We start from the raw sequence: 25,949 nt of genomic DNA, 5'->3' as shown, positions 1-25,949 counted from the left end.
ATTCTGAGGGGTGAGCTGCAAGTCCCCATTCACATCTCACCTCAGGAGCACTAAAGATGCAATACTATATACATGTTTAGACAGAAAACCTCATAAGACTTTTCTGTCTAAACATACGTTGGATTGTGCTCTAAAAGGCTTTAGGCAAGGGATCATTTTCTCAGCCATCGTCCAAATGCAATATGGAGATATTTATTTAGCTTACAGGACCATTACTACAAAGATTATTATTATTATTATTATTATTATTATTATTATTATTATTATTATTTATTTATTTATATAGCACCATCAATGTACATGGTGCTGTACAGAGTAAAACAATAAATAGCAAGACCCTGCCGCATAGGCTTACATTCTAATAATGTATTATTATTATTATTATTATTATTATTATTATTATTAATTAAATTTGCAATAAAATTTATGTGAAGCACTTTTGAGCATTAGAAAGTGCTATATAAATGTTCTTTAATCCCTACAACAACCCAGTAAGGGAAGTCAGAATTAAACATGTTACAGATGCGGTGGGTGGGTAATGCTGAGAGGCAAGCACACTCTGAGTCAGTCTTTTCCATTGGTTATGCTTTCTGGGGATATTGGGAGTTGTAGTCCAACACATCTGGAAGGCACTATGATGGGGAAAGCTGCTCTAAGTCTATCTAGTGAATTCATGATCAAGATGAAATTTGAATGAGGAAAATCAAAGCTAGTTTTTTCCCCTTTAGGCTACACCTGCTCTCCAATTATTTATTTTAGACTTCAACTCCCATCACCCGTAGGTAGCTACGCTAATGATCAGGGATGCTGGGAGTTAAGTCCAAATCATTTGGAGAGCACTCTGGTTGAAGAAGGCTAGATTAGGGTAACTGACTAACTGGAGCCTAAAACAGGGTTGCTGTATCTTCCTCAAATCTCTAAGTGGAGATTTGAACAACTGACCCGGCTGAAATTTCCTTTTCTATGCAGCGACTGTGAATGTGAACATTATAGGACCCCAGTCCTCCTGTGACTTCTTAGGGTCGCTCGCATTTGCACATTACAGTCACAAACCCCGGTTTGCCTCTGGAGCCATTGCAAACCATTGCCTTCAGCTCATACGGGTGCTTATCGCCATTCACAGGTGTGCAGCGGAGAGATGTGTTTTATAGCCTACAGTTTTGTCAGAAACTGTGGGTAGGGGGGTGAAGTGGCCCTTTCCACAGCAGAGCGGCGTGATGAGCATGCGCGTGCTTTTACGGGTACGTGGGCCAGCGTGTGGAGAAGTTTGCGTGAAGGAAAAAGAAGGCCCCGATGCTGTTTTAAGTTTCCCCACAGCGCCTGCCTGCGCTTCGTCCTCTGCCGCGTAAGAACCGAGAAGGGAAACGGCGCGCGTCGGGCCTCGCCTCCTTCACGGCTCGCTGTTGGTTACCCGGCTGGGGGGTGCGCGCGCATCCTCCTCCTCGTCGCCTTTCTTCTCCTCCTCCTCCTCCCTCCCTCCCTTTCTCTCTCTCTCTCCCCCCCTCCCGCGCGCTCTCTCACTCGCTCTGCTCTCTCTCCCTCCCCCCTCCCTCCTTTCCCCGCTCTCGCGTTGGCTGCCGGGATCGCTGGCCGCTTTGGTTAATGTCCGCCATGTTTGCCATGGCGCAGGGAGCGGATCGAGCGAGCCCGGCGCGGATCTAGAGCTGCGGGCGGCTCTTCGCGGGAGCTGTTCCGGGGCGGCGGGGCTCTCCATGGTGTGTCGGGCCGGGTTCGGGAGCGGCTGGGCGGCGGCGGCGAGGCCGTAGTGCGGGTCCCCCTCGCCCCCCCAGCTCCCCCAGCCCGGCCCCGGGGTGTTATTGTGAGGGGGAGACAATGAGCAAACTCTCCTTCCGAGCCCGGGCGCTAGACGCCGCCAAACCGCTGCCCATCTACCGCGGCAAGGACATGCCCGACCTCAATGACTGCGTCTCCATCAACCGGGCCGTGCCGCAGATGCCCACGGGCATGGAGAAGGAGGAGGAATCGGTAAGGGAGTCGCGCAGGGGGGGCCCACCATTGTTTATCAGACATCCCCCCTCCCCTCACGGGAAATAGGCCATTGGCATTCACCAAGTGCCGCTACGCACGCTTCCCGCCGCAGCGGCGCACGCTCCCAATAGGGTCCTACGTAAATAGCGCAGCGTAAACTCTCCTCCGACGCCGTAAGCGGGGCCTTGCTCCGCCATCTTCTTTGCGTCCCTAGGACTCGCGAAGTGTTTTGATTAGCGGGGAGGGGGGAAGAAGGGGGAGGCCTTACGTTGGCGTAACAGGAGGGAAGCGCAAAAGGCGTCCTTGAATGAGAGAGTGTGCGCGCCGGCCGCTCTTAGCGGAGCCTGCCTTGTGCTGCTGTTGGATTTCAGTTCTGTACGTTCGGCTGCTTGACTGGAGCTATATGACAGCAGCTGATAGAGTTCCTAGGCACCTCTTAATTTGAGGGAGTGTCCTTATTCCAGAGTATCACATCTCCGTATAACAGGCCTTGTTTGTTTTATAAATTTAAAGCTGGCTGCTTTTCTAGTAGGAAGTGACAGTAGCCTGGTGTGAAAATAGGCAGGGTCTTGCTTCCATTTGATTTTCAATGACATAACGTTGTGCCTAGTCTGCTCAGGCGCTGTCTTCTTATACTGACATTCGAAACTTCTCAGCCTAACTTGTAAGGAAGAGGGGCTGAAGCTGTCTGTTGCTTTGGCTACTCTTATGTGCCATGCAAAGCAAAATTGTTGGTTTCTGTGTTTTATGCTTATACGTGTGATTCAACAATATTCCATTATATTTTGGTTTCTTGCCGTTGCTGAAACATGACTGACTGCACAATCCTATATATTTGTACTCAAAAGCAAGACTCGTAGAGTTTAGTGGGGCTTACTCGCAAGTATGTGTGCAACGGTTCTTGCCTGAGACTGACTCTTTCACAAGAGTGCATTTGAAGATGAATAATGTCCTCACATAATGACATTTGCTTGTAGTGTTTGAATGTGTGTAGGTGTGAAATACCAGTTTTCCGTTACTTCACATCTCTGTTAGGTTGTGAATTTTAATTTCAAGGTTGTATACATATGCCTGAAAAAATAGATAAGATAGCTCTGTCAGTAATATTGGTGCTGTTTGGGTAAACTTGTATTTTTTATTAAAAGCTGGAGCATCCATATTTTAGACTTTAACTTTGGCTTACTGTGTAAAAATTACTCCTAACATCACTGTGTTTTCATGCAGAATTGATAGTAAATGTATCCTCAAGAATTTCTTCAATGAAAAGATATCTCCGCCTCATTGCCAGCCCACTGTGTGTTTAATTGGATTTCCTGAGATTGTGACTGTCAAAAGAAGGCCACACATCTTTGTGATTGGCTTGTGCGTTTTACTATTAAAACAACTATAATCAAGCAATGTTTACAAATTTGGCTTCTTTTTTTTGCAGTTCATTTTAATTTAATACAAGACCGATTTATATAGCTTCAAGCAACTTGCACATTTCAGTTTGTGGAAAGTGGGATAGTTTAAAATTGCAAATGTAAATCCCTATTGTTAAAAAATAATTATTCTCTTTTTAAAAAAATGATATGAAATATTGTATATTTAAGTGTGATTTTAATAAACACACTTTATTTTTTAAAAATATAATATATTGGCTATTCTTTACTATTAGTTGTTTCGAGTCATAAACCAATAAAGCAGTCCCATAATTTACAGCCTGATACAAAATATGAGACTTGAAAATAAATCCTATTAGTTTCATTCAATCCAGGTAAATTAGATGCAGCCTTGCAGTGCAATCCTACAGATATTTGCTCAGAAGTCCTACATTGTCCAATGGAGTTGATTTTCTAGTGAGTGTCTTTAGGATTGCAGCTTGAGTAGGTGTATAGCCTAACCCTAGTTATGTTTAGTTAGAAGTCCAGTTGATATCAACAGGATGTATTTTTAAGTCAATATTTTATATTTTATACATTTTTAGATTTTTCAGATGAACTTTGCAAAGTGGTTTACATAAAATAATTAAAACATCAGGAAATCATGGAGTTTACTCCCCTTTCATTGAAGGGTCCTCCAAACATGACTATCAGTTCTCATTCATTATCTTACATTACTCCCAATACTGTTCTCCCATCCCAAACTAGTTGTAAGGAAAGCCTGGCACCAGATTATTTTTATAGTGGGGCTAGGCTTTTCCACTGGGCTACAGATGTAAGTTTGATGCTGGCTGTTGTCTTTGCAGCTAGGAAGTGACTCCAAGCAGCAGAATGGGCTGTGTGGACAAGATGACAACACACCTTGGCCTAGGTCAGCTGTTCCAGCTTTTGTAATTGGCTAGTTCTTAAAGATGCTACAGGTCTAATGTAAATAAACCCTCCCCCGCCCCCAAATGGCCAACAAGAAAATGTGGCACTGGCTTCTCTTATTGGTTACAGATATGTTTGGTCCCCAGCTGCTGTCTGTTTTTCTCCACTTGACAGCAAGGGCAATGGGGAAGTAGTATTCAGGTTTGACATTATAGCCATTTCTTTATAACATAAGGAAATTGGATTGGATTTCACTGAGTTTTGCTTGCTCTTTTTTACTTTTTGTGAAAAATGTTAAGGATTGTTGCTGACAGTGGGTGTGTCGATTGCGGTACGGTGGCTGTGGGCATTAAGGAACACCTGTTCAATTCTTTTAATGAGGTTATACATAGAAAACATTTTAATTGCATTTTAGGCCTCAGTTTTGCTTATCATTGCTATTGATGATTACCAGGAATTGTGCCTGGTCTGAGAATTAAAATTGGGATGCAGTAGTTTGACACAGTTTTTGACTGAACTGTTTATATTGTTTGCTTTTTTAAAAGGGGAAACAAACTCTGCACCAAGGTCACCCAAATTTATGTTGTTTGAATCAGTTTCGCAACTGGCTAGATTTAGGTGGGACAGCACACTGTGTGGAATACTGATTAAACTGACTAAAGCCTGGAGCCCAAAATAAAAAGATGCCATGTTGCCAGACCATTTCTCCTAAAATAATTGTGTAGATTGCTACTTCATTGTTTTATTAGTACGTGCATATCTTTTTATAGCAATCTGTTTTGCTAGCACAGTATCATAGATGCATAAAGAAGAGAAATATGAAATGGAATTCCTTATCTAGCCATGGTGACACATGCCTTTGTTACATCCTTTTTAGACTACTATAATGCACTCTATGTGGGGCTGCCTTCGCAAAGTCTTTGGAAACTTCAATTGATCTAGAACGTTGCATCCAGACTGTTGGCTGGGGACAATTATAGGGAGCATCTGACTTCCTTGTTACAAAAGCCTAATTGGCTATGGCTTATTCCCAGACAAAATTCAAAGTATTGTTTATGACCTATAAGCCCTCTATGACTTGGGGTCAGGCTATCAGAGAAACCCCATTCTCCCATATAAGCCTGCCTGGGTTTTAAAATCTTTTAGAGAGGCCCAAATTTGGGTCCCATCAGCACCTGAGGCATGTTTGGTGGGACTGTGATAAAAGGGTCTTCTGAGTTTCTGCTCTAAGGCTCTGGAACTCCCTGCCAAGGGAGGGTAAGTCACATTCCTCTCTATTGTCCTTCAGCCAGCAAGCAAAGACGGTTTTGGTCAGGCAGGATTTCAGCATATAAACTGGTCTGCTGTTGAAGAGGATGAAACTGTTGGGTTTTGGATCAATCTTTTATTGTATTTTTAATTTGTTTTTATGTTAAGTTTGAATCGAGATGTTGTTTTAATCTGTATTTTAGCTGTCTTGAGTGCCATTTTTAGTGGAAAGGCAGGATATTAATTTATTAAATAGTTTTAGTTTTGTGATGTTGCTGGTAAAGTGTAAATTAGCTTTCCCTGGCCTGGTGCCCCTTAGAAGTGTTCAACTATAACTTCCATCATCCCCAGCCAGCATGGCAATTGATCAGCTCATTAGATCTTGGTCAAACACAGACACTTCCAAGTGAAAATTGAAAGGAGGGGTGCAGCTCCCTGCTGTTCAGAATCTTATCCTTAATTACTGAAGTTCTCAAATACCCGAAAGGAAGCTAACTTGATGATTCAAATTGCATTGTGTGTCAAAGGAACCCATTAAGATGGGGTAGGCAATGCGGTACTTGCGGTTACTGAGGTATGTCCGGACATCCTTCTTGGTTCCTGCCAAGGTGCCCAAGCCTACCCCCTTCACTTATGGGCAGCTGGGATTGCTGTGAAATAGGTTTCTGTTAGTGCTGAAAATTGGCTTCATATCTCTGCCTTTTACTCAGTCTTTTGGACAAGTTCCTTGTGTGTAGCCACACATCCCAAGACAGCTGTTTTGTGGTGGTGTCCGCAACAGTTTCTCAAATTGGCAAATATGCCTACAGCCCAAAATAGGCTGTCCAACCCTGCATTAAGACATTATAAGATGTCGTTCTCCCCTCACTTTCATTGTTTGGTTTAACCATGGTATAATGCAAGGGCAGGCAACCTGATGCCCTCCAAATGTTTTGGGGGCGAAAAACTATCCTTCAACTCTCTGGAAGAGTTTGATGGGGCTGCAATGGGGAGGATAAATGCAATCCTCTAGTGGTTCTGCTGGTAGCAGGACACTATTGGATGCAACCCTATGGCTACAACTCCCACCAGGTTCAGTCATCATGGCCAGTGATTGGAATTATATGTCCAGAATGTCTGAAAGGGCATCAGTTTGTGTACCCCAGTGAAGTGTTATGACTTTCCCAACATAATTGTCCTTATAACTAGAGTTAGATTCCACTTCAAACATTGGTTTCAAACTCATTGAGGGCAATCCTTGCTAGTTAGTGCAAATACCATACTATTATTTTCAATGGATTTTATAGCTCATGAATAAAAAGCAGATTAAAACCCCAATGTATTTTCTCTTCCTTTTTTTAAACGCTGGCATATTTTTCCTCTTGCCAATACTTCTAAGCATCTCTACAGTTATCAGATTATCTTTTTTTAAAAAAAGAAAGGTGTGTGTTTTTAAGCTTTTTGCAAGCTGTGTAAAAATGCAGACTTGAGATATTCTAAAACATTCTACAAAATATGTCCCTGTGAATACAGCAGGAAATAGTGTTTGACTGGGCATAACCACACCCCTTTCTAGTAGAGAATCATATGATTATGGTCACCCATTTTTTTACCTGCCACATTTGCGCAATTATTGTTGGGAAGTGGGACCTTTCAATGTGGCCATACTAGGTCAGTTGTTAGTTCTTCTATAGGGATTGTATCCCATGTGGAAGGTTTGGAAGTTTCTGAAGTAGCCAAAACAATTTCAGCATTTGAGTTCTCTATCTTTCGACCTAATGGGAATGTAGTGCCAGTGACTGAATTTAATCAATTCAGTGGATTAGGTCAAAGATTTTCATCTTGAGCATGAGCAGAGGAAAGACATTTTTTGAAATAAAATAAATGGTTGTGTCTTGGATTAATTACAGCCCAATCATGTGCATGGTTTCATAGAAATAAGTCCTACTCAGTTTAATGGGATCTATTGAAAAGAGAATCTCCAGATGATGTGACAACAAGAGGAGGGGTGATTTTTGAAATACTAAGACTGCAAAATGTGTTTAGGATTGCAGCCTTAGTTGGTCTGCATCTGTTGCAAGATGAAAGTGTTGTCAAGCTATTTAAATACAGGGGCTACAGTTGTATCAAATGTAACCAGCATTGAAATAGAGAACGTCTCAGAATATTAATCTCATTCATTCTAATCTCAAAGGAGGAATTTCCTCAAAATAAAGGGGGAAACAAAGCAGAAACTTGGCAAAACAAGTGTAATTTATGGTAAAAGCAAGCCAAGAAATAATTTGAGGAGCAAATTGCCAAAGAAAAATGCCTTGCTTCAGTAAGAAGAAATACTGTATGTTGTGGAACTGCATCTCCATATGCTCCTCCATATTGCAATACTCATCCAAGCTCTGTTAACTATGTGTACATGGTGTTTGATGCAAATGTGGACGCACAGCCATCACTACCAGTTGTTGCATGTTACTAGTTGCCTCTGTCTACAGCCAAATGTTAAGGTTTATTGTTAATATTTTAACTATTTTATGATGAACCCATCCCCCTTCTTGGCCTTATTTGGTCTTAAGGTGCTATTTGTATCAAATGAATTAAAACAAATTAAAACCTTTGAATAGTTTGAAAAGGGAAATTAGTCACACAGGCAATGGGACAAAATAACTAAGATGGAAAAAAGGATTGAAAGATGTAATGTAGAAGTGAACAGAAGCTAAATCAATTCTTTACACCTGTCTTCAGTGCAGTAGAGATTGGTGATATACCTATGCAGTGCATGTGAACTATTGCTTTTGAGGAATGATTCTGAAGACTAGGGTTTTGGAGTAATTGAAATAAAAAGTAACAAAATAGCAGTCACCCTAGAGCCCCTAATGGATTTAACAAGTAATTGCTGATCATTTTACTGGATTGTATAATTTATCATCTTAAATCATCTTGATTACTGGAGGATTGGAAGGCAGAGGGTCACTAATTTTGCCGAGAGGATTAGGGCGGGGAAGATCTAGGAGAATACAGAGTTGTCAATCTAATTTTGGGGCCATGTAAACTGTTAGCCTTATTAAGGCTAAAATATTAAATATATAGAAGATCAAAGCTAGGTGATGTAAAATTGCTAGCTTGTGTCCAAAGGCATTCTTGACAGAAGGCTCTCTGATTCAGTGGAGGCTTCCTTCAGTAGAATGGAAAGGAAGGTGATTTTCACAGATTCCCTTGCAGCCCATTTCCTGTGTTGTTCTGAAAGGTCCCACAACCCTCTGGAGTAGATTAGGGGGTGCAGGGGGAAGAGGAATAAGCAGAATCCCCTCTCTCCCAATTCCGCTGACTGAAGCCCCTACTGGATCAAAGAGCATTCCATCAGTAGAAGGAAACAATTCGATACAACTCATTATGATTTCTGCAAAGGGAATGTCTTGTCTCACCAGATTTTTAGATTTTTTTTAAAGTAGTGAACACATTATGAAACCGGGACAATCTAGTCGATACCATATATTTAGACTTTACTAGTTTTTGACAGATCACTGATAAAGGCTCCTAATCAAACTTATAAATTGGTAACTGCTTACAAAATGAAACTTGAATAGGTGGAATTCCCCAAGGTTTTATATTTGGAATATATTTCAAATATATTCATCAATTATCTGGGGTTATGTGAAATAAAATAATTTGTAGATTGCTCCAAATGATTCAGCCTATGCAGACTGAAAGCTCCAAAATGACCTTTCCAAACTGCGTGACTATGCAACCAACTAGTACATGAGATTCAACTACTGGGTTTGGATGATTGCAGTTGGAGAAGAAACCATCATGGCTCTTCCCTGCACATTTGCATTATTCCCTGCACTTCAGCGAGGGTTGACATATCGTCCAAACCCAGCATGCAGGCATCATATCCACCATGCAACCCAAGACATGCAATGGAGGTTGCAGGATGGGTACTAATCTTCCCATGCTGCACTGTGCCCACTGCAAATTGTTGGTCGTAGAGTGGGTATGAAGCCAGCCCTGCTGCACTGTGTGACAGGTTCTGACAACACACCAACCCTCACTGCAGCATGGGGATAATGTAAATGGCAGGTGCAGGGGCAAGGGGAGTAGCCACAATGAATTCTTCCCCCGTTGCGATAATCTGAACACACCCAATGCCTATTTAATCATGCATATAAAGCCCCAAAATTCTAATGTGTATACACTAATGTATATCAAAATTGGTTGTTACTATCAAGGAAAGTGATCCTAGAGGTCATAATGGAAAGGTAATTTTTAGTTCTACATTTTTTCTAGTTCTCATTTTGATATGAGGCAAACTATTGTAGATGTGGTCAATCTACAGATTTAAAGAATGTCACAATGCTTAGTGCTGTTTAATTTTCAATCCCTTCCATAATAATTCTTTACCAATGATTTTGCCTTTATTCACTGTCAATGAACACTGAATTGTAGGGCTATATACCACCTTGGGCGGAACCCTCAAATCCATGTTGAGGTGGGCCAAATCAATTGTGGTACTGGGTCAGCCCGAGGCATCCCAAGGCAAAACAGGTTGGTTCCAAAGCACCTCAGGCTGATTTGGGGTGGTGGTGGGCTGCCCCACCTGCCTGTGGAGGAAAGCCGACCGTGAGTCCATTGGACTCACCTCTCACCCCCCAAATCTGGAGCTGCTGCAACCAGCGGAACTTACCTTTGCCATTTGTTCTCTTCCGTTAGAGCAGAGATTTAAAAAATAGGGGTTCTGTGATTTTCACTGACCTACAACCACAAAGTACAGCAGCCGTAAAGGGCCATTTCCATAGTTTGCAACTGTAGATCTTTGAAAACGAGAGAGCACTCATCTTATTTTTAAATCATGGCTCTAATGGAGGAAGCACAGTAAAGGTAAGTCCTGCAGGTTCAGGGGGTGAGTGGGGAGGGAGGGAGGCAAGCAAGCGGGGAGTCCAATGGATTCACAGTCGGCCTTGTGCTTGGTTTTCCTGGGTGCTTGCTGTGCAGCTGGCACCCAGGAACCCACAAGGGCTGACCCACCTTGGGGGGGGGGAGGTGTCATCACTTTGGATTCAGTTCCAAAGCGAAGCAGCCCAGCCTCAAAGCACCCTTGAATTGGGGTTCTGAAACAGCCACCAAGGCGAATCCAAGGGCTATGCACAGCCTTACAGAATTGGCATTTTCAGAAACTAAAGAAGAGGGCACATAAGATAAGGGTTTTGGAATACCTAACTTATCAGGAAAAGCTGAAGTTTTTGAGGTTTTTTCCTAGTTTAGTGTGGGGACAGGGACACAGCCAGTTATAGACTTGAAAGAAAATTCAAGTCTGATGTAATTTGTTCGCCCTCATCCAATCCACCACTGCCGACAGGCACCGGTTTAGCACAGAAACAGCTTCCTTGGAATTGGGTGGAAAGGAGTAGTAGAGTTGGTTGTCATCAGCATACTGTTGGCACTGCACCCCAAAACTCCAGACAACCTCTCCCAACGGTTTCATGTATATATTAAACTGCATGGGAGACAAAACAGAGCCCTGAGGGACTTCACTGCCAAGGAGTCGAACAGGAGTACCCCAGCACCACCTTTTGGGTCCACCCCTCCAGGAAAGAATGGAGCCACTGTAAAACAGTGCCTCCAAGTCCCATCCCAGCAAGGTGGTCAAGAAGGATACCATGGTCGATGATATCGAACGCAGCTGAGAGATCCAGCAGAACCAACAGGGACACACTCCCCCTGTCCAGTTCTTGGCGTAGGTCATCCACCAAGGCAACCAGAGCTGTTTCTGTCCCATAACCAGGCCTGAAGGCAGATTGAAATGGATCTAGATAATCAGTCTCATCCAGGAATCCCTGGAGTTGAGAGGCCACCACATACTCCAATACCTTGCCCAAGAATGGAATATTGGAGACTGGCTGATAATTATCCAATATGGTGGGATTCAAGGAGGGCTTTTTCAATGTAGGTCTTACCACTGCCTCCTTCAAGCAGGTTGACATTCTGCTTTGGCGAAGGAAGGCATTGATCACTCCACTAGGATCAAGGATCTAGCATACATGTGGTGGCTCTCATCTCTCCAAGGATCGTGTCCACATCATCAGGCTGTACAAATTGAAAAATATCCAATAATACTGGACAAGCAAGTTACCTCCATTGGGTCTGTATCAACTATAGTATCCAAGTCAGAGTGGATCCGAGCGATTTTATCTGCAAAGTGCTGGGCAAATTGGTCACAGCAGGCTGTTGAAAGGTCTGAATACTCCTCTTGGGGGCCAGTATGTAACAGGCCCCATACCACTCGAAACAGTTCCGCTGGACGGCTCTTTGCGGACACAATAGTGACAGAAAAGAATAATTTCTTTGCTGCCGTATTGCCATGGAGTAGGCCTTCAAATACGCTCTAGCCCATGTTCAATTGTATTCACTCTGAGTTTTCCACCAATGTCACTCTAGTCTCCGTCTCACTTGTTTCATCGCCGCCAGCTCCCTGGAAAACCAGGGGCTGGTGTAGCTCCACTTTGTGAGAGAGGACTCTCAGGAGCAATCGTGTCCACTGCCCTGGTCATTTTTCCATTCCAGAGATCAACCAGGGCTTCGACAGAATCGCCTGCCAAAGCAACAGGAAAATCCCCAAGAGCCATCAGGAAACCATTCGGATCCATCAGCCTCCTGGGGCGGACCATCTTAATCGTTCCTCCACCCCTGTAGAGGTTCTGAGTGCCATAGTGATCTGTCCATGACAATGGAACTGTAGAAAGTTCCTCCACTATCAGATCACTGTCACCCCATTCAGCATAGTAACAAGGTCCAAAGTGTGCCCAGCAGCATGGGTGGGGCCAGATACTATTTGGGACAGCCCCATGGTTGTCATGGCAGACATGAAGTCCTGAGCCACTCCCGACAGGGCAGCCTCAGCATGGATGTTGAAATCCCCCAGCACAACAAGCCAAGGGGACTCCCAACACCAACCCCGAGACTACCCCAGCTAGCTCAGGAAGGGAGACTGTTGAGCAGCAGGGTGGACGGTACACCAACAGAATCCCTATTCTGTCCCGAGCACCCAGCTTCAGATACACACATTCAAACCCTGCAGACTGTGGGACAGGGCATCTGGTCAGGTGGATAGAATCCCAATAGACCACTGCCACTCCACCTCCCTGCCCCCCAGGCCTTGCCAGCTACTAGACAGAGAACTCTGGTGGGCAAAGCTGAGAGAGATTAACACCCCAGCTTCATCTCCAAATATAGTCTTGGGCTATGTTTGTATTTTTCATCTTAAAGCCTAATGCTTGTAAGTGGCATCCCAAGGGTCACAGAGGCCTAGAATCCAGAAACTTTGGCACAGTTCTGCACTTGTGTGTGTGTTTACCTTTTATCACAGGTTTTTCAATGGCAGGCCATTTCTATATTGCATGTACTTCTAGAATATGACAATTCATCATTTTCCAGCAGTATACATGACAGCTGCCTTTTGATAGTAAGATGAACTTATAAAGGGTTGGATCAAATGCTGGATTTCTCCTGGATTTCCCCCAGCCCTCGTCCTCTGCATGTCCTGGCTGGGAAATCTTTCGGAGGAGATTTTTAGGCAGCATAGAGAGCTTCAGCGGGAGGAAACAGGAAGAAAGTCTTGCTAGTTGACTTCTGCCACTGTGATATTATATCTAATTCAAAAGCTCCTTAATGCAGTCTGCCACATCTGATTTGTTGTTGGCTTTTACACATTTCAGGGATACTTGATATTTGTGGAAAAAATAGAATATAACTGTATTAGATGATAAGGAGAAGGAAGTAAAATGTCTGATTTAGAAAATAGGTTCTGGAAGTATCCATCGCTGCACTCAGTTTTGTTTTACTTGTTCCTCTTTTTTTTTTTAAAGGAAGGTATACTGCCCTTCAACTCATAAACTCCAGGCTTGATTACAACCCTCTTCCATCCCAGAAAGATAATAAAATACTGTTAAAAAGCATCAATAAATAAAATAGAATAAAAAGGAGCAATAAAACAATAGGATTTCTAAAATAAATCTTAAATGCCCTGCAGGAATAAACAGTCTATGGGCCACATGTAATGGCGGCAAATTTGCTGCAGTGTGTGCTGGTCATGTTCTGCCACCATTTTGCATATCCAAACTCTGATTGGGCGGATTGGAGATTGATACCTGACATCCAAACCTGGTCTCTATAGGTTAAGCATAGGTTAAACAACACACAATTAACCTAATAATTTGTAGGTTAACTGTGGATTGTTTAACCGATGACTAACCTGTAAGTGTCTGGGTTTGAATGTCATGTAGCAACTATGCAAAATGGTTGTGGAATGTGGTCTGTACACAGCGCAGCAAATTGCAAGTTAAATTAACCTAAGATTTGCCACCATTATATGTGAGACAAGTTTTTGTTTAGTGTTGAAAAGACATTAAAGTTGGTGAGAATTCCATAAATGGGATACCACAATCAGGAAGAGCTTTTTCCTAGTCACCTCCTGCCTCACCTGAGATGGTATGGGAAACCAGAAAAGGAGCTCTGAAGATCATCTCAGTGCGTGGCCAGGTTGACATTGCTTCTTGGACCCTTCTTACATGATTGAGAAAGTCTTCCAGTTTTTTTGTGCTATTGTGGAATAAATGCAATCAGTTCCCCTTGACTGCCTATAACAATATCACTTGGAAGGGGGGTAGCATTTCAGATTTCTGACACTTAAGATATATTCCAGGACTGAACTCAGGAGAAGGATGGGGGTTCACTATTTGTGTAGTCCCCTTTATTTTTAAAATAGCTTGAATAAATAACAGTGTTGTTTCTCAAAATAGCAATCATTCCAAAATATAAATATTGATTTTGGATGTGTATTCATAAACCTTGGGCGAATACACGCTGTGGCACATCATCAGCAAAGTTTCATTTGTTGCTACTTAATATATTAATAAGTACCCTAAAACTATGGTTCTTAATCTTTAAGAATGGCCTGTTTCCAAAGGCTATGGTTAGGAGAGGTAAGAGTTTGTCCTTTCCTCTCTCCTCTTCAAGTTTGCAGTTAGCCGAGGATGTGGAAACTCTCTTTTTCTTGCACTTTTTCCTTTTTCTTCTTCGTGATCCCTCATGTGGCTCTGTGCCTGTGCAGAACAGTGTTCAGAATCTAGAGTTAAGTCAATGAAACATTTTGGCATACAGGCCTGACCCCAACCTACAGGCATTTGTTCAAAGGGTCATGGGCACCACCTTCTTGCCCAGTTTTAATTCTGTTGGCTGCAGATGAGTCTTTATCTTCCACCCTGATCTAGTGAGGCTCATTAGAATAAAGTTAGAGAAGCCCCAGACCAGACCAATATCTTTTGAAGTGGTATGGTACTGGAAGCCCATAATCTTGGACAGTAATGGTCAGTTGCTTTCCATGGAATATTAATGAAGTGGATAGGTAGCTCTTATATTGAACATGGGTTACCTTGGGAAATCTAAATTTATTATTTATAAGCATAGGTTGTAAGTAAAGTTCCACTGTACTGTTTAAGCCAAAGTGGCTTTTTGCTAGGACACGTAATGATGTTGCTATCATCTTTAATAAATCCAAAATAAAAGCATGACGTTCAAGAATTGCTTTTTTTTAACAACGTAACATTGTAGAGATCACTTTAAAAAAGTACAGCCTTAAAGTCAAAGACTTCTCTCTCTCTCTATCTCTCTCGCTCTCTCTCTCTGTGTGTGTGTGTGTGTGTGTTAGAGAAAGGAATGAATCAATCTCAACTATAATTACCTTATAAAGTGTTAATTACGCCAACCACCATAAAGCTCAAAATTAGCATTAGTCACGCAACAATCAAATTCAATCTAATTATTTGTGTGACCTAAGGAAGAGGGATAAAGGTTGTAATTTGAATGATGTGTAGCAAACTACAGAAGTCTTTGTTAAAATCCAAGACACAAATCCATTATAAATTCACAAGAAAATCACATATAACCCATTTGGTAGACAGTTTTAAAAAGAGAGACTACTTATGTTCATGTCAGTATATGATATGTTCTTCTATTCCAGAATCATAAACCCTCTGGTCTAGGTGTGTTGGTAAGACACAGAAAGTATTGATTTTATCAATACTATGTATCAATACATAGAAAGTATTGATTTTAATTAGTATAGTATATATTGAATTTGGGACCAGCAAATTCCTAATTCAAATTTCATCTCCATTGTAATTTCTATGATAAAGTGCTGTGAACAGCTGCAGTCTTAAGCTGAAAATATTTGGATGAAAATTCAGGACAGCTCTATATTATATAGAAGGATTTAATTACATTATTTGACAGAGGGTCATGGGTTTAGTTTTAAAAGATGTAAAATGTTAATTCCGGCCCGCTTCAGATGCAAGGATAAGCCAGTGTCCTCATTCATGTTACCAATTGCTCTTACTTGACTCCTCCTGCAGGTGGGAGTGGCCGAACAAACCATGGGCCGTCCCTCCAGGATTTGTTCATATTGATGTCCAAACTGGGAATTTTGGCTTCTTTCTCCTTGAGCAAGCTGGAGTTGTAAACCAACAACAAGGAATGGCTTATGACTCTGGTTTGTTTGAGGAGAAAAAAGTTCCTGGTTTGGAAGTCATGATAAACAAGCTACAGGTGGAGGGACCATAGTTTGTTTAACCCCTTTCATTTCCAGGAGAAGCCAAGCAGGAGTGATTGGATTGAACGCTGCTCGATCTTGATAAGCCATGGCTCTGCAAACCCTAGCTTATGAGGTCCGAACTGGACTACGATGGGTACAATATTTCCCTGTGCGGATAGAGATGTGAAGGCCTGGGAAAAACCTTGAAAAATTTGGGGGGAAGCCCGTTTCCCCCCCCCCCAAAGCCTTTTTTGTTTCCCCCCTGAAAAAATGGATTACAGGATTTTTATTTTAGCATGATGAATAAAATGTTTAAGACAAAGTGTTCAGATATTTACTTTTCCAAATGATTTCTATAAACTATGTACAGTATCAGAGTATTACAATTTCTGTGTACCAAAGACAAGCAAATCCTAGGTTGCAAACTGAGACTACAACTCTCAAATGCAAGAGCAAGATGCATTTATGCCTCTAGGGGGCACTGTGATTGAATTTTTGCCAAACGAACTTGGACACAATTACATTTTATGTTCCTAAAGTAACAAAGTGACTTTCAATCTGTAAAAAGTGCTAATATTGCATTATTTCAATTTTTCCAATTTTTTTTGTTTTTTTCTGAAACCCTCCCAGAAAAACTGTTTTTTTCTCATGGCTTCAAAATTTCTGGAAATTTTACATCTCTATCTGCGGGCTAAGCACTTACACATGGCTTAACAAAGACTTGTTTCTTTTCATTGCTTAGTGTATGCTCAGGCAGAGCACCTGGAAATGAGAGGTCTGTATAAGCTTGTCATATCTCTATTGAGCCAGCCTCTATCCGTCAAATTACTTGAAAACTGGTATTAGCCATGTTTACACCAATCACAGTTTGCTCTTAACCATTGTTTTTAATTGTATTCAAAGCCTGTTAGTTCTTTCAGACAGTGCTGGTATAAGCTTTGCAATTAAAGGTTGAACAGAGGCTCTGTATATGTGGTGCTCATGTAGCAGAGAATCTCTGTCATTACTTTTTATATTGTTCTTTGTATTCCGAATCAAGGAGAAACTTTATTTTGAACCTGTTATGGGATATATCAGAGCGAGATGATCAAAATAAAGTTACATACCTGCTCTTTGATGTTGACAAATTTGTAACTGATAGAGACACGAGATTCGCTGAACCATAATGATGTAATTTAACCTTAAGGTTTTAATCTAACAGTTTTTATTCTTTTATACTTATGGGAATCTGCTAATGGAAGGTTTTGTTCATGGCTTTTTATTATTTTAAATCCTTTGCATTGTAAACTTTACGTGTGTATACCAGTATAATGTATTTTGGTGTATGCATCTATGTATGCATATAACCATGGTGATTGAAACAACAAATACATTCACTGCATTAAAATACAGTATAAAACAACAAAAACATAAAACTAAAAACAATTTAAAAAACAGAATTTTATAATTAGTCCTTTAAACTAAGAAGTTATTTTAAAGACCTGGGTAAATTAAAAAAAGTGTTACATGTTGCTGAGAAGACCATAAAGATGGTACCAGCCAGCCTCTTTGGGGTTGTTATTCATGAACCAGAGTGCCATCACTGAAAAGGCCTTTTCCCTAGTGGTAACCCAGAGCAAGGTCTCTGAAGATCTTAAAGTTTAAAGAAAACCCCATACTCATACGGAAATAACACCCACTCTTTGCTAGCTTCATTTTAGGCTCAGCAGGGTGAGGAAGCCAGGGCAGTAAACTCTTCCCTTCCCTACTCAGAGTAAGTAACTTTAAATTAAAACCAATTAACAAACACTAAGCTCTGAATAAACTCCCTACCTTCTCCCAGTAACAGAGTTCTAGTAAACAAACCCTGTAACAGCAGTAATAGCCTAAAGTGTCAGACTGGGAGTCAGCAGATCCAGGTTCTATTCCCCACTTGACCATGAAAACTCACTGGGTGACTTTGGGCCAGTCGCAGACTCTCAGCCCAACCCACCTCACAGGGTGGTTGTGGTGAGGAGAAGGAGAATTATGTACACCACCTTGGGTTCCTTGGAGGAGAAAAGGCAGGATATAAATGCAATAATAAATAAATAAAATAATAACAACAACAACAACAATAAAAAAGTTGTGAAGGTAGAATGCCAGCAGGGGTGTGGGGACTTCCCAGTGTATTGCACTGAGTGCCACATGTATGATTATCTGCCTGCTGGACAGAAATCATGGGTGTGTGCTTGGTGTGATGAGCTCCTGGCTCTCAGGGAACAAGTTTGTTCCCTTGAGATCACGCTCAGAGAGGCAGAGAGGTTGATAGATGAGACCTTCAGGGACCTAACAGCGATGTCCCACTCTTTTGGTGACAGCTTCTCTGCAGTCCCGGAGAATGAGGGTCTCGAGGAAAGAGGGTATCACTCTGAGGAAGAGGGAAATGATCCCTTAGAAGGGATCCATTCCTCAGGAGATGTGCAAATATCCTCTCGTACTAAGGATGTGCCTCCGGGGGGAGGGGGCTTGTGGTAGTGGGATATTCGATCGTTAGACACATAGACTGCTGGGTTTGTGACAGGTGTATAGAATGCATGGTAAATTGCCTGTCTGGTGCGAAGGTTGCGGATATCACGCGCCATCTAGATAGCATAGTAAACAGTTCTCAGGTGGAGTTAGTTGTCGTGATCCATGTTGGTACCAACGATGCAGGGAAATGTAGTCATGAGGTCCTGGAAGCCAAATTTAGGTTGCTAGGCAGAAGGTTGAAATCCAGGACCACCAAGGTAGCTTTCTCGGAAATGCTACCAGTTCCACGCACAAGTCCAGCTGGACAGGCTCAACTGAGAAGTCTCAATGTGTGGATGAGACAATGGTGCAGAGAGGAGGGGTTCAGATTTGTTAGGCACTGTGGAACATTTTGGGACAAGCCGGGCCTGTATAAGAGGGATGGTTTGCACTTAAACCAAAACGGAACCAGACTGCTGGCACTAAACATAAAAAAGTGGCAGAGTAGCTTTTAATCTAAATCCTTGGGGAAAGCTGACAGGAGCTGGGAAGCATCCGGTTTGGGTTAAATCATCTGAAGGAGATGGTTCTGAACATGTTTCTGATTGTCACAATATAGAAGGGGAGCAAATAGGCCATGAGTACTGGATAGAACATGATAGCCAATCAAAGAGGCTAAAGTGCAACAGGAAAAAAGGGACACGGCAGAGACACTGTGTATATGTGTTTCTATGCAAATGTTAAAGGCCTCCGAGCTAAAATGGGAGAATTGGAGTGCTTGGTTTCAGAGGAGAACCTGTACATAGTGGGCATTACAGAAACCTGTTGGAATGGAGAGAACCAGTGGGATACGGTCATCCCTGGATACATACTTTACAGGAAGGTCAGGGAAGGGCATAGTGGGGTCGGTGTTGCTCTGTATGTCAAAGTGGGCATTGTGTCAAGTAGACTAGAGCACCTAAACGGGGAAGACTCTTCCACAGAACTGCTGTGGGTGACAATGCAGGGCCCCAAAACTAATGTAGTGCTAGGAACATGCTATCGTCCCTCAGACCAAAATGCTCAGGGTGATCTTGAGATGGAGAATGAAATCAGGGAGGCCTCCAAACGAGGAAGTGTTATAATAATGTGTGGCTTAAATTATCCTCACATTGACTGGATAAATTCATATTCCAGTCATGACAAAGAGGTTAAATTTCTTGCTGTCCTAAGTGACTGTATCCTGGAACAGTTGGTCATGGAACCGACCAGAGGGGAGGCAATCCTGGACTTAATCCTAAATGGTGCTGCCCAGGACCTAATATGAGATGTAAATATTGTTGAACTAATCGATAACAGTGACCACAGTGCTATCAGATTCATTATAAACTTAAGTGGGAAATTGCCCAGGAAATCCAACACATTCACACTTGACTTCAAAAGAGGAAACTTCTCTAAAATGAGGGAACTAGTGAAAAGAAAGTTGAAAGGGGGAATCAAGAGGGTTAAATCCTTGGAAAATGCATGGAGCTTACTCAAAAGCACAATAATAGAAGTTCAACTAAAAAGTATTCCACAGGTTAGGAAAGGTAGCACCAAGTCCAAGAGGTCACCAGCATGGTTAACAAGCAGTGTCAAAGAAGCTATTGTAGAAAAAAGGGCTTCCTTCAAAAAATGGAAGTCTTGCTCAACTGAAGAAAATAAAAGGGAGCACAAGCTGTCACAAAGGACATGCAAGCAAACAATAAGAGATGCAAAAAAGTATTTTGAAGAGCACATCGCTAATAATATCAAGTCCAACAATAAAGAATTCTTTAAATATATCAGAAGCAGGAAACCAGCTAGGGAAGCAATTGGACCGTTGGATGGCAACGGAGTTAAGGGAGTACTAAAGGAGGACTGGGAAATTGCAGAGAAGCTGAATGAATTCTTTGCATCAGTGTTCACTGCAGAGGATACAGGACAGATGCCTGTGCCTGAACGGATGTTTTCAGGAAGGGAGTCTGAGGAACTGAGACAAATAGTGGTGCCAAAAGATGAAGTTCTCAACCTTATTGACAAATTGAAAGCAAATAAATCACCAGGCCCAGATGGTATCCATCCTAGAGTTCCCAAAGAACTCAAGTATGAAATTGAGGACCTCCGCACAAAAATATGCAACATGTCCCTAAGCTCAGCCTCTGTAGCAGAGGACTGGAAGATGGCCAATGTAACACCAATTTTAAAAAAGGGATCCGGGGGGCGGGATTCAGGAAATTACAGGCCAGTTAGCTTGACATCTGTTCCAGGTAAATTAGTTGAAAGCATTATTAAAGACAAAATTAGTAATCATATAGGAGGGCAGGTCTTGCTGAAGAAGAATCAACATGGCTTCCACAAAGGCAAGTCCTGTCTCACTAGTCTACTAGAATTATTTGAGAGTGTCAACAAACATGTAGACGGGGTGATCTGGTGGACATTGTTTACTTGGACTTCCAAAAGGCTTTAGATAAAGGCCCCCATCAAAGACTCCTGAATAAACTTAGTAGTCATGGAATAAGAAGAGAGGTCCTCTTATGGATCAGTAACTGGTTAAAGAACAGAAAGCAGACAGTAAAAATAAATGGTCAATTCTCCCGATGGAGGAGAGTAAATAGTGGGGTCCCACAGGGATCAGTATTGGGACCAATTCTTTTTCAACTTGTTCATAAGTGATCTGGAATTAGGAGTGAGCAGTGAAGTGGCCAAGTTTGCTGACGACACCAAATTATTTAAGGTTGTTGAAACACAAAGGGATTGTGAATTGCTCCAAAGGGATCTCTCCAAGCTGGGAGACTGGGCCTCCAAATGGCAGATGTGGTTCAATGTAAGCAAGTGTAAGGTGATTCACGTTGGGGCAAAAAAACCCCAACTTCAAGTATAACCTAATGGAATCTGAGCTGGCAGTGACCGAACAAGAAAGAGATTTTGGGATTCTGATGGAAGGTTACATCAACTGGGATTGTTTAGCTTGGAAAAAAGGAGGCTAAGGGGAGATATGATAGAGGTGTACAGAGTTATGCATGGTATGGAGAATGTGGATAGGGATACATTTTTCTCCCTCTCAAAATACTAGAACCCTGGGTCACTGATTGGTGGGAGATCCAGGACAAATAAAAGGAAGTACTTCTTCACACAGCTCATAGTTAAATTATGGAACTCACTACCACAAGATGTAATGATGGCCACCAATTTTGATGTCTTTAAAAAGGGGGTTGGATAAATTCCTGGAGGCGAAGGGTATCAATGGCTACTAGCCCTGATGGTTGTGTGCTATCTCCAGTATTCGAGGCAGTAAGCCTGTGTGCACCAGTTGCTGGGGAACATGAGTGGGAGGGTACTCTTGCACCATATCCTACTTGTTCATCCCTGGCCAATGGCTGGTTGGCCACTGTGAGAACAGAGTGCTGGACTAGATGGACCCTTGGTCTGATCCAACGTGGCACTTCTTATTTTCTTGTGTTCAAAAGGTACATGTGGGAGAAGGTAACCAGCTTCAGTGTAGTTTAAGGCTTTATCTGCAGTTTAATGAACTGGGAGCCATTGTAGCTTGCAAAGTTCAGGCATACATGTGATCAAAATTCCCATTCTAAATAATAAACTTGTGGCCTTATTCAGAATCAACAGCAGTTCCTGAACTATCTTTAAAGGCAGCTTCTTGTACAATGCATTGCAGTTGTCTAAATGGGAGGTTACCAGAGCATTAGTGATTGTGGTTAAATTATCTCTTTCCAGTTAAGGTTGCAGCTGATGAATTAGTTGAAGAACTGTTAAAAGCTGGTTTGAGCCACAAACGTCCCATGAGCCATTAATGAAAATATGACCCTATTTAAAACATTGAATACCATTCACTCAGTTGAATTAACCACCGACCAACTGTACTTGTGTCTTGTCTATATTGAGTCACAGTTTGGTTGCACATGTTATGTCTGCACTTCATTGTCATGACAATTTGGCCTCATGCTGAAAGACAGTAACGTACGCTCTAGATGGTTTCTTTATTGAGACCATTCCAAAGTCAGGGCACCACCACTGAGGAAGTCTCTCTCATGGCCACTCTCTGAGCTTTCTACTTTGATGGCACACAGATTTTCATATTGTACAGATTGGTAAATAATGAAAAGAATGTGGGCCTGTTAAAATGATTGCAACAGGGAAAGAAGCCATCGTGGCTTCTTCCCTCACCCCATGTGTGCTGGACACATGCTCCCGCTATTTGCGTAATTTTGCACACCTCCTAACAGGTTTATTTATTTATTAAATGTATGTGCCGCCCCATAGCCGAAGCTCTCTGGGCGGTTTACATGTCATCCGAACTCGGTGCACAGAGGGGGTAGTTTGTACCCATCCTATAACCTCTACTGTATTTCATGGATTGTAGGGTGGGTACGAAGCTACCAGCACCGTTTGTCAGGTTCAGACAACAGATCAATCTGCACTGTAGCATTGGGAATTATGCAAATAGTGTGTGCGCGTGCGTGCAGGGGAGAAGCCACAATGGTTTCTTGTCATGATCGTCTGAAGCCAGTCTGTTTGACATAAGCCTTGTTTCATGTAATGACAGCCCATGGGTCAAACAAAACATAGGCTGTCAGGGACAATCAGAAGAGGGCACTTTCAATCAACAACCGAATAGCTCATCATGTCCAGTCCCAAACCAATGAGGAGTGGCTAAATCCAGATGTTAACCCCAAAACAAACTGTGGGTAAAAAGCTCTCTCCCACTTCTGCCAGACAACTCATGGGTGGTTTAAGCATGCAGACTTGCATTACATAAGAAATAGGTTGCTACGGGCAAACCCAGCTCTCCAAGATCCTAATCAAACACTCTTCATTGGATCCAAGATTTCCTATTAGTATTACCTTTACAGTTTATCTTATTATTTGATAACCATAAATATATTTATGATTCTTCTGCCTTAATCAAACCAAGTTATTTTCCTTGATAAAGGATACCCTAGTGAATTCCTTGGCAAAGTTATATTAGCAACATATATTTTCAAATGTAAATAATTATTGCTGATTTCTTCCTATTTGTGATGTAAATATACAGTCACAATATGTGTATGGGCTATGCCTAATATGTAGTCACATGTTGAGGCATCTTTGAAAGAGGTGCATCTTTGTGATTCATATGGATCTTGTTGTAGTCAGATGTCACATATTAATAGTTCTCAGTGCTACTTTTAAAAAAAAATTATGTAAGGGAAGTGTATGCTATTAAGTTGTCATAATTTAAAATATTTACAAGTATTCCCATCAAAATAATGTTGAAGTAAAGCTTTTAATTGGTTTGAATATAACATTTAAGCCATTCTAAGTATAATTTATTGAATATTCCCCCCCCCCATCTCATTTATTACAGTTCAACTACTTTTGGCTCTTAGAAAAACTTTGAGATGTTTATACTCCATTAAACATTAATACAGAATATTTTTAAAGCTTTGCTTACTAAATATAAGCCAAATAAACATTTTCCAGAAAACCCACCACCACCCAAGTGGCAAGTTCCTTTTATTCATATTATTGATGTTAGAAATAGTTTGGTTTCAATAATTAATAATGTCATGAAACTCAATATGACATACATGTCATTAATTTAATCATGTCTGAACAGCTCTGTGAGGTTATTTAGCCTGAAATATAATAACTTGTGCAAGGTTACCCAGTAAGCTTCATGACTGAGCAGGGGTTTGAATCCAGGTCTCCTTTCTGCTGTGGTGGCAGAAAAACAAATATATGCATTTGTAGAGGATCTTTAAGCATGTTAGGATGCTCAGGTGTGAGTGTCATTCCTTATGTAGCTTAACTCTGGTCTTAAACAACCAGTGTTTTTAATCATTGAATTCGCTTGGTTTTTGAAAAGGAAAGTTATAACACAATAAAGTTATTATCCTTGCAAAAAGTAAGAACAAAAATCTTGTGCTGTATGTCTGCTTTCAGAAAAGTGGTTTGACATAGCTCTGACATAGCTAGTTTATTTTCTTTTTTAATCAAAAATAATCTCATGGGATTTTATATGGATTAAGACTCTATAGAGTTGTGAGTAGGGGGCTATGCCTGCAGTGTACATTACAGCTGGGTGCCTTTTTGCAATGTAAATGGTAGGCATGGGGGAGGGGGAAAACCTGAACCAGATTGCAGACCACAGCAGGGAGTGGGGTGGATAATTAAGTCTTCCTATGCTCCAGGCTAGGATCCCAGTCTGTGTAGTAACATGTAGTCTCACCTTGTAAAGTTACATTCCATAACTAAAAAAATGGACATTACACATAGAAGCCCTCTGTAATAGATTTTTTTCTGAAAACAGACTGAATTGAAGAAACAGAGTAAGCCCAATTTAACTTTGCCAACAGTTGTTGTCATAGGCTTTCATAGGGCAGAAAAACCTTAATAACCTTTGAACTTCTGCTCAAAATTTCACCAAACCAATTAAAGGCACACCTCGTCAACGACCAAGAATAACCTACATCAGTATTTTTCTCCGAAATTTGAAAGTTATATATATGATATGCTGAACTGCAGATTGGAGTAAAAAGGACAAATGTGCCAATTTACAGCACTTTTTACTTTTCCGTACCTTTGTTATCAGATGAGTTTGAAATTTTGCACAATTGTAGTCCTCATTAAGAAGATCATGGGTACCACGTTTCAAGTTATTAGCTATCTCAGCAGCTGTCATTTCTATAAGCGGTAGAAGTTTGACAATTATAATGCCGGATTTTTTATGTGTGACTCATCTTAACTAAAAGGACACTCCTGTGTCCCTTAAGACATGTACACTAGCCCTCCCCAATCTGGTGCCCTTCAGATATTTTGGACAAGTATTTCTGAGCATTGGCCATGCTGGCTGGGGCTTATGGGAGTTTTAAGTCCAAAACTGGAGTGTACCAAATTGGGAAAAACTCACCTACATACTTTCTCTTCAGGGTGGAAACAGAGGTCTGCATTCTTTCGTGGTCATCCCTACATGAAAGAACTTTGGGTTCCTGCATTGCCAATGGGAAGACAACTAGCCTTAAGCTTATGGTTTTTACAAAATAAAGTGTTGAGTACACTAGGCTACATTGGCACTATTAAAGAAACTGGATGCCATTCTAACTAAAGATAAAATGTACATATTTAATTGGAAAGTATGTGGGCCAACCCAATGTCAGTACTGAACACATTATTACAACAGTCTGTAGTGCTGATTGCATAGGTTAGGTATGCATCCACTTGTGCACAAACTGGTTGTACATTGGTAGTAATCTGACATGCCATTGACCTAGTAGTGCAGATACAGATTAAGAGGCAATATGTTATTTGAATGGTTTCACCAGCTGATATTGTAATTTGAAAGATGAGGAAGGGATTATTTGAAGGCACACTTCCCAACTATTAGAACATGAAGGATAAAA

At 41.5% G+C, this 25,949-nt stretch overlaps 1 protein-coding gene across 1 annotated transcript in view; it reads left to right on the top strand.

Annotated features, from left to right (window-relative positions):
* The first annotated feature begins 1,780 nt into the window (after positions 1-1,780).
* Positions 1,781-25,949, top strand: part of EPC2 (enhancer of polycomb homolog 2) — a 54,051-nt gene continuing 29,882 nt past the window's right edge. The window contains exon 1 of the mRNA XM_063116569.1: positions 1,781-1,986. Within this exon, the coding sequence (XP_062972639.1) occupies positions 1,834-1,986 (153 nt within the window). The 5' untranslated portion in view covers positions 1,781-1,833. The remainder of the gene's footprint in view (positions 1,987-25,949) is intronic.

This window comes from Elgaria multicarinata, chromosome 2, assembly GCF_023053635.1.
Source record: "Elgaria multicarinata webbii isolate HBS135686 ecotype San Diego chromosome 2, rElgMul1.1.pri, whole genome shotgun sequence".
NCBI lineage: Eukaryota > Metazoa > Chordata > Lepidosauria > Squamata > Anguidae > Elgaria > Elgaria multicarinata.
This window is presented reverse-complemented; position numbering and strand designations above follow the sequence as displayed.